The sequence below is a fragment of the Prunus avium genome, chromosome 5 (genome assembly GCF_965620075.1).
Source record: "Prunus avium chromosome 5, drPruAviu1.hap1.1, whole genome shotgun sequence".
Lineage (NCBI taxonomy): Eukaryota > Viridiplantae > Streptophyta > Magnoliopsida > Rosales > Rosaceae > Prunus > Prunus avium.
This window is the reverse complement of record NC_142288.1, coordinates 13019791-13030035: the sequence shown is the minus strand read 5'-3', so window position 1 is coordinate 13030035 and position 10245 is coordinate 13019791. Positions and strand designations below refer to the sequence as shown.

General features: G+C 37.2%; 1 protein-coding gene across 1 annotated transcript; it reads left to right on the top strand.

Moving 5' to 3' along the window:
- Positions 1-6533: 6533 nt before the first annotated feature.
- On the top strand, positions 6534-8218 carry LOC110752246 (pentatricopeptide repeat-containing protein At5g15010, mitochondrial-like). Its single transcript, XM_021952861.2, has one exon. The coding sequence runs from the start codon at positions 6602-6604 to the stop codon at positions 8045-8047; it is 1446 nt and encodes a 481-aa protein (XP_021808553.1). The 5' UTR covers positions 6534-6601; the 3' UTR covers positions 8048-8218.
- The last annotated feature ends 2027 nt before the right edge of the window (positions 8219-10245 follow it).

Genomic DNA, 10245 nt, shown 5'->3' with positions numbered 1-10245 from the left:
TTGTATTATATTATATTATATATTTAGTAATTACAAACATAATCAAAAGCACCTCTCGCATGCTGAAATTGTTTCTTTAGTAAACTTCTAAATACTTTTCTAAATAACTATTTTCTAGACGAGCTTTAAATTTAGTTCAAGCTATTTGAAAGTTAAAGGACTTTGATTATATATTTTTTGGACTTACATCTTCCCGCTTGGAAATGGATAAACCATTTATGCCTAAACTAACTCAACTGAACATGGTGGAATCCACATGTCAAGTAAAATGAGAAGGACATGATATTCTAGATTCATTAAGCCACAAAGATGAGATTACACTTAATCTCTAGGCAACGGAAGCAAAGATTAAAACTTTGAGCTTAAAAAGAAAATCTAACCCAAGTATATTTAGGCCTAAAGGGATTGAAGCACTTAGACACCTTGACAAACTACTAGAGAGAGAGTAGAGAATTCTTTATACCTTTGTAGCACCACCAAATGATTCTCCAAAAGAGAGCCACCCAAATGTTTGGCATCTAACTTCATACACACTAAAGGAAGAGTATGGAGGAGGAGATGAAGAACACGAGGTGGAGGTCCTAGTACCCCTCCTTGTGTGGTTGGCCATGGTGGAGGGGATGGAGGAGCATGGTGTTGCCTCCTTATCGTCCCATCATCCAAAACCCTAGAGAAAGATGATGCCCATCTATATCTATATATAGGCTAGGCATTTCAAGTTGGGTCATCCATGACCCATATCACTTGAAATGACCTATGTGAGTCATCAAGTGGGTCAAAACCCACCAACACTCCCTTATGGCTGAAATTCTCTCCTTATTGGGCCTCTTGGCTTCATCTTTTAAGTTGTCATGTACAACTCATCGTATGAGCCCAATGAGTCCAAGTCCAATGAGCCTTGAACCTCTTAAACTAATTTTAGGCCCAATACAAGTCTCGAACATTGATTAATTAATTATTAACTTAATCTTTATTAACTAATTAATTATTGCTCATTTTCTCCTAATTAATTTTCCATCTCTTACATTTATGGGTGTGCGATCCGTTAGGTTCTAATCGGCGAGGCAATGGGCAATTTAGACTCTTCCTTAATTGATTGTGAATTAAAATCCCTTTTTAATTCTCCCTATTATGAGGACATAGTTATGACATATCCTCAGGGATTTCACAAACCGTGAGTGACACCTAGCAACATGTCACAATTACCCAAAGCCAATGTCGAATAAGGTGAAGAACCTATTCACTTGGAATTACAATATAATATTATCATTCTCTAAAACAATCATCTCTCTCTCTCTCTCTCTCTCTCTCTCTCTCTCTCTCTCTCACTCACACACTCACACACACACACACACACACACTCACACTCACACACACACACACACACACACACACACACACACACACACATCATTAGGGCATGGAAAACATGTCAAGCCCCTAATGTGAACTTTAAGCTTATACGACTCATACAAGTATGATTGGAATCACCATTCTCAATCATACCTAATGCTTCGGCTGGAGACTCCTGAACCATATCGTCAGAGCATTCGCCTTCTTTACTAAAGGCAGACATCCCTTGTTGTACACTCATATGCCTTCATGGATTGATCATGAACCCCAATCATACAATATGGTCATACCCCTGAGGAGCACAACGTTTTAGTACATCAAAGGTCCATGATGCTTCCACAAGATAACTGTGGTGCCTCAAGTCGAGAACTAATTTACATTATTGCAACTATGGAGATCTTGTTTGACATGTAGGTAAAACTTCCATACAAGATCCTCGATTGATCGCGCTCAGTGAATTCACTTCCTAGTGAACACCTATACCCTTATCTTAATGTCTTTACACAAATGACTTGAGATTAGTCATCCTTCTAGTTTTACTTTGTTTGCGGATTGTCAATGCCTAGTTAACAATCCTATGACCAGGAACTCTTCAGGGTATGAGTTATAGGGAAAGGCATCTTAGACCTAACTTCTTTAGATCGCTTTCCACATCTCACTGCCCATTGACTTGTCAACTAGGTAAATACCTATTAATGAGACAATAACCTAAATCGACGTAATTGACCTTATAGTTTACCGTAAAAGGTAATGAAATATCCTTAAAGTTTCATCACATATTTGGCTTTAGGGCATAATTCCAACAAAATGTGGGTACACTAAATCGCAACAAATAGAAGAAAAGCACATAGAAATTGACATGAATGACATTTTATGTCAATTTCATCACTTTTGTTTAGGTAGCTTTTTATTTGTTATATTATACTATGTATTTAGTAATTAAAACAAATACATCACTTATTGTGTTAGGTTCGGGGATGTGGATAATAATATCATTCTAATCCCGTCTCCGATCTACTATTTTGAAAAATTGAGGATCCCCATACCCAACCCTGTTTTCCCTCGAAATCTTCCCCGGTTAGGGCCGGGGACCTGATGGGGACCTGCCCAGACGAGGATTGTTACCATCCTTAGACTAAGACAACAACTTTTCAACAACAAACTATACACAAAAACCCTAGCTCTTTCATCAAAGATCAATTTTACTGTTTATTGCTCTGCCAAGCCTCTTTGGTATCGATTTTCAGTCGACTCCCATTGATTGAAGGCCCTATTCTGATCCCTCAGTGCATTGTTCTAATTCTATACTTAATTGCCACTTGATTTTGAGCTGTGTCTTGAACTATAACTATTACAAGATGGTGGCAACTTGTAGCTCTAATCAAACCTGCCCATCTGTTTTCATTGTTGTACTTCTTTTGTTACTTTTACTTTGTTTTACTCCCTTTTTCATTTGTGCTAGATAATTATGAAGTCCTTATGTCTTAAAGCATAGAAAAGAACCTCATTGATTTAGTTTACTGTTTCAATTCACAATCGTTTGATTTTAAGTTATTTACATGGTGCGCAAGTCTTTATTTATTTATATTTTCTTTATTTTCAAGTCTATTAGAATTCTAACATTGCTAATAATAGCATGCTCGCAATTCACACTTCCTCAAAGCCTACTCTAGGGGTTTTAACTTTTTCATTGTAAACAAGAGCAAAGGAGTTGCTGCAGGTGCGGTGGCGTGGGTCACTGGTTTGTCGGTGCTAAGTGTAGGTGATAAGGTTATTGTTTTTCTAATTATGTGTTTTTTGAGACCTTAATAGTGTTTCTTTATTTTTTTGAATCAAATTGGTTTTATTTCTTTATAAATATATAGTCTTGAATTTGGGGGAGGAATGAAGAAAATACAGAGAAGGTTGTGAAAGAAACAATTTTGCCCTTAATATTGACGAAGAAGTGGATGAAATGTTAGGGGATTTAACGGCAGGGGAACATTAGCGAAGAAAATTAGTTTGTATCCTTAATTGACTAAAAAAACAAAATTCACAGGAGAAATTGAAAATTTGGTGATAGTTCAAAGGGTAATTCGATAGTTTACTCTAATTAACAAATATAGGTTTTTTGAACAAGAGAATAAATAAATATTTTTAGAATTTATTTTTAAAAGATCAAATTTATTTTTAAAATTAATATTTTAATGTTAGTAGGATTGAATTTTTTTCTTCTTTTTTAGTAAATAAAAAAACATTGACTAAACTTCATCCACATACTAAAATATCGATAATATTGACAAAATATCGAGGATATTATCGTTTTTTAGTGTAGGATCTTTTGGACCATACCCGTACACATATCGTATAAGTATCGATAATATCAGAAAATATCGACGTCGATAATTTCTCTCACACTTCAGCAACATTTGGCCAAAATATCACTATAATATCGATAATATCAAGATGATGAAGACAGTGAAAAATTTGAAGAGTTACTTACACTAACACTCCTTGAGGTTTCTTGTGTTTTCACAAACCCCATTAGGTCTCAAAATTACACGAATACCCCTTGAGGTTTTTAGTGTGTCCAAAAATTGATGATTTCATTGAAAAAAAGCTTATGCATATGAAAAAATTAACCTCAATGAAGTATATTCAATCTAATCTCAATGACCATCTTTGTCATTTGGAGATTTTTTTTTTGTTTAAAATCATCAATCTTTGGATGAAAAATCAATGAAAAGGAGTTTTGTGAAAACAATTTAAAACTTCAAGGGGTGTTCTTGTAATTTCTTAAACCTCAAGGAATTTTGTGAAAAACTGAAAACCTGAGGGGGTGTTAGTGTAAATAATTCAAATTTAAACCTTATAGGAACTCTATGTAGTACTAAGTCACTCATGTATCTTACTATGCAATGTATAAAGTGTAAAATATTATAGTAAATCATTTTAAATAAATGATTATGGTGTGTTTATTCTTCTTTTATTAATTGCTACATATTTTTTTACACTAGCAATGTTTGTCAGCTCCCTATATAATCAACTTAAATCAATTAAACCCATCATGCAATGCATTTCCTTCCAATTTTTTTTTGTGATAAAGTAATAAATAATTGACTAAATAAACTTTCTCCAAAGTTCTAAGAAATTTTTTCAAGTTTTTCTTACAATTTCCGTGGTTTTTATTCAATTTTTATCGATGTTGATAATTTCTCGATATTCCATATAAATTTCCGTGTTTTTCGACTACCAATATTTATGAAACCATCGATATTTTAGACCTCTATTTCATCTAACCATCCTAAATTAATTACTTCAATCATTTTCTCAACAAAAAACAATTATTTAAATAATTCCCCTTGTAAAATGTTCTCAAATAGCTGAGTTATATGCCCTTGCGATTTTTTTTAAATGGAAATAAGCCCTTGCGAAATTGAAACGATGAATAAAATTGTAACTTAAACACATGATTAGACCATCTCCAACCCAATGGGTGGAAACCCAAATTATAGGTTTTGAGTCCAAAAAACTTCTCCAACCCATGTATGTTTTTTTTTTTTTTTTTGGTCAAAGTGACTTTCATTCATAAGTAAGGATTACAAATAAAGCCCAACATAGCAAACATCAAAAGGCCCAAAACAAATAAAACCCTAGCAACTAAAACACAACAATAGAGAGCAGCCGCCATGATCATCCCTGCAACAGGAGAAGCAGCAAGCAGACAACCAACCAGGGCCAAAACAAAACAACAAACTTCCATCCCAACACAACAAACAACAACCCCAAAAACCCTTAAAATTGGAAAAACGTAAAACTAAGAAAACCCCAATAGCGAACTCCACTGCGACACACTTCGCTCCCATCGAACCCAAACTCGCATCCAAGGGAACAGCAGCCATGCATCAGACGAAACCGAAGGCCAAAACCAGCCTATAGCCAGCAAAACCAACAAGAACCAATTTGAGGAAGGTGGTGGTGCGAGCACCCGAGTTGAAACTCTACCAATCTACCAAATAAGACGCGAACACGCGTGTAGAGGATGAATAGCTGCAAGCTTGGATTGAGGTGGGAACAAGTGAGGAAGGAGAGGAGTAGAGCAAGTGATATGGGTGAGAGTGGGGGGGATCTAGGGGATGAGGACCAAGGGGGTGAAAGAGGGTGAAAAACCAATAAAAAGGTTGGAGATTGATGTGAGATCTAGGGTTAAAAGGGGTTGGAGAGGAAGGGGAAAGCAAAAACAACATAACTGAAAGGGCATAAAGCCCTGAACAACTGAGACAGAGCTCAGAGAAACACCCATTAAGGGTGGGAAATTGCCACCGACTCTCAAAACTGGGAGAGAAGCAGAGCACAGAGTGGTCTTTAGATTGGCCTGTTTTACTTTAGGGTTTAGGGTATTTTGGGAGGTGGAAATTTGAGAAATCTCAAATCTTGGGTGGAATTCCACCCCAAGTATTGCCCGGACTTATAATTTTTGTGGGCCCAAACTCTGCCCAAAAGCAAGCCTCAAAATAGCCCACGTGCTGGTGCAAATTGAGTGGGGCCCGTTTGCAAGAGAAGTCTGCCTCTTCCTTTAAATGTTGGCCGCATGTTATGTTTAATTCAAATACCCGTTGAGATCCAACGGCTACATTTAATATGCTTTTGTAATTTGTTTTTTTAAATGTAAGCTTAATCTAACGGCCCAGATTGTCCAAGACTGATTTTAACGGAAAAAAAATATATCCAATGACCCAAATTAAATCCAATAGTCAAAATTATATTATTTCTTAATCTACATGAGATTCAACTTTAAAACTCATTCCAAATTCTATAAATACCTACCCATTTATTAAATAATCCACTAAAATCAAATTTTAAGTGAAATTATAATTTTTTTTAGGTTAAAATGATCAGAAAAATAAATTATGAAGCTATAAACAAAAATCAACTTAAGAAAAATTAACCACAATAGAAAAATAGAGTTCAACTATTCTTAAAGAATTTAATAAAGGTACGTACTCAAATTTTGAGTCTGCAAGGTTGGAGGAAAAAACATTTTGAGTCCGGTCAATACATGAATAGTTGTATTTTAGAGGGTGAAAATTTGAGTTTATCCCCAACATGGTTGGAGATGGTCTTAAGGAAAAATATTTTTTTATTATTTTTTTGAGAATATTTGTATTTTGTTAGTGCAAAAATTAGTGTTTGGACTTCGTTAGTGTTGAAGATGGGGTAATAATAATAACCAGTGTCTAGTCTGTTCAAAGTTCAAACGGAGGAGGCCATGGCCGAGAACCAAATCTCACCACCGCACCCAATTCACCGTCCCCCTCCTTCTTCGCAGCTCCCCCTATCACCGACCTCCATCTCATCGTCGGTCAAGATCATCCTCGACATCCTATTCCGAACCACACCCCAGAAGATCGAACCGGCTCTCGCCTCCACCGGAATAATCCCCACCACCGAAGTCGTCGTCGAAGTCCTGAAGCTCTCGTACGACTACCCATTCTCCGCCATAAAGTTCTTCCGATGGGCCGGGTTGGCCCACAAGCACTCGGCCCACGCCTGGAACCTCATGGTCGACCTCCTCGGCCGCAACCGCCTCTTCGAGTCCATGTGGGACGCCATCCGCTCAATGCGGCAGGAAAAGACTCTCTCCTTGGCCGCCTTCGCCTCCGCCTTCGGAAATTACTGCGCTTCTGGAAGCTTCGACGACGCCCTCATGACTTTTCAGGTCATGGACAAATACGGCATCCCAAACGACGTCGTTGCCGCCAATTCTCTTCTCAGCGCAATGTGCCGCGAAAACGGTGGCGTTTTGAGGGCTCTGGACTTCCTCGAGACCATGAAATCGAAGCCGGAATTCGGCCCCGACTGCGACTCGTTTGCTATTTTGCTCGAGGGGCTGGAGAAGGAAGGGGATGCGGCGAAGGCAAAGACAACGTTTGGGGAAATGGTGGTGAGAGTTGGGTGGATGCCAGCGAACGTGGCGGCTTACGACGCTTTCTTGATGACGCTGGTGAGAGGGGAACAAGCGGAGGAGGCTGTGAAATTCTTGATTGTGATGAAGAAGAATAGCTGCTTGCCAGGTTTGAGATTCTTTTCCAGTGCTCTTGATATTCTTGTTAAGCGAAAGGATTCGAAGAATGCAATTTTGATTTGGGATGTTGTGGTTGGCAATGGTAATGGGTTGGTTCCCAATTTGTCAACGTACAATGCCATGATTGGATTATTGTGTGATTGCAATGAGGTCGATGATGCATTTAGGCTCCTTGATGATATGGTATTTCATGGTGCTTTTCCTGATTCTTTCACTTATAATGTGATCTTTAAGTGTTTGATTAAGAACAAGAAGGTTGGTGATGCCGGTAAGTTTTTTGTGGAGATGGTGAAGAATGAGTGGCTTCCCACACATGCTAATTTTGCTGCGGCCATCACCATGTTTTTCGAAGGGGATGACCCTGAAATGGGGGTTCAGCTTTGGAACTTTATGGTTGAAAACAAGGTCGAGCCTCTTGATGCAGCAGCCAATGCCTTGCTCTTGGGGCTTTGTAAGTTAGATAGGTTGTCAGAGTTGAAGAGGAATGCTGACGATATGCTTGATAGAAGGATCAGCATATACGAATCGACAATGGCGAGCTTGAAGAGTGCCTACTATAAGGATGGCAGAGGTGCAAGGGACAAATATGATGGCTTGGCAAGGAGGTGGAAGACCTCACTGGGTCGCTAGACATTTTGTGGCTTAGGTTCTTTTTTTGATATGTATAGGAGTTATGTTCTTTAGTTGCATAGGCGTAATCACTAGTGGAAAGTGCGTATATATTCTTTTTCCATACCAAGCAGGTTTTGTGGTTAACTTAACTGTTATTATACAAATTGCCTCTTGTAGCTGTCTGACCTATTCGTCTTCTCTTTCTTCCCGTTCCTCCTTTTTTTTCTTTGTTTTGGATTTTGCTTTTCTTTTCTTTGATTTTGATTTCTTGTTGTTCAATGTGCCTGCTGCTGGTTGTGAAATTCTTTCCTTCCTTGAGTTCCTGGTATGAAAGCTTTCTTGTTACGTGTTTCCAGAGCTTTTATTATTTAACAGTGCAAGCTGCATATGAATGCTGAGAGCATTAGTAGCTCTCTTACTTCACTGCATTTTGGTGCTTCGTTTATTTTTTATTTTTTATTTTTAAATTTTTATGACAGTCGCTGGCCCTTTTCAATGCCTTTTTGAGAATTTCTATTCTAGACTTTGCTAGATGGCCTCTCATCCTGGTAGTTGGTGTCCTTAAATCATAACTTGAGAGTGATTATGCTTGTTTTGACTCATTGGTGTACATTTCATGAGGCATCGTTGGATTGTTCTTTGGAGTGTAAATGATGCCTCCTGGTGCAGGTTTGTCATCTCTGTATCTGTATCCCTTTTCTCTCCCTTGATGACTCATGAATTGTTGAAGTCCCAAATTCTCTTCATTCACCTTTCTAAAACGTAAAATCGATGAACCAAAGGACTTATTAAAACCCAATGATCGTTTAGATCAATTCATTTCTTAAAATCTTGAAAGGAATTGTTTTTCAGAGGCATGGAATATTTTTTGTTTTAGAAAGGCCAGGGTTCTTTTTCTTTCCTTTTTTTTCTTCTGACGAAGAATGCAAGTAGAAAAATTGCATTTATTTCAGGTGAGGGCAATTAACTAATACTGGCCAATATGTTTTATAAAAGAGCAACTTCTCATATGAAGTATAATCCAATAGATAAATGCCATGCCGCCATAATGATCAAATTAATGTCTTAGAGTAATTACAATGGACTCCCTAAACCACATTCTTAGATAAAATTTAGGTAGGAAGTGAGAAAACTCACCTACAATACAACCATGCTCTCTATCCAACTCTTAAAATAGGGAGATCTTTAGGAGCTCCTAAATCTGAGGAGAGAGAAATGGCTTCTAGTGGCTCCCTATAATTAAATTCTGCTTTACTTTAATATGATTTTAACTATTTATTTATTCCCTCAGGCAAGGTCTTGGGTTCGAGTCCTATCATCCGTATAGTGTGTGTGAGTTTAGTATTCTATCGCTCATCTCAATAGGAAAGGTCCTAATATATATATATATATATATATACAGAAATTCTCTTATGCGGACATCCGGACGTTATTATCGTGCGGACACAGTGTATTTTGTACTACCCCTCTCTGTTTTCCTGCCTGTTTACAATAGGATCCGCACGATAATAACGTGCGGACATCCGGATAAGAGAATAACTGTATATATATATATATATATATATATTTAATGCTAATTTTTATTATTATTATTTTATATAAAGAGGGAGATTTTTGCTAAATTAAAAAAAGAAATAAATCATTTATGATCCCCTAAATTAGGGGAGCATGGTTGGAGTTGAAATTTTATAAGGAGTTTTTAAAATAGTTTTCTAATGTTTTTAGTTAAATTTTAACTAAAAAATAAGGAGCATGGATGATTTTCCTTTGTTGTTGTTCCTCCTACGAATTCACACCCTCATTTCAGATTTGGAAATCTAAAGCACCTCCTAAGGTAAAAATTCTAGCATGTTGGTGGGCCATGCCCTAACTGTTTATTCTACTTTTTATTGTGTTATTAGTGTTTATATTAGGCCTTAGATTTTGGCATTTGATTTGATAAATAAAGAAAGGGATTAATCACTACTGTCGGCGGTGGACACCCTTGGATCTCATCCAAAAAAAAAAGAATAAGCTTACCCTACTTTTCTCTCTCTCTCTCTCGGTTTTTCCTTGTGTTTAACATTTTGTCTGCCATTCAACCTTCCAGTCCAGCCAATCTATATTTCTGGAATAATGCTAGCTACAGTCAGTTAGACAACTGTAAGTAGACAGCCGTTGTTTCAGGCTTCCACACGCATTTGTAGAATTTTTGTTGTGTTCTCCATCCACATATC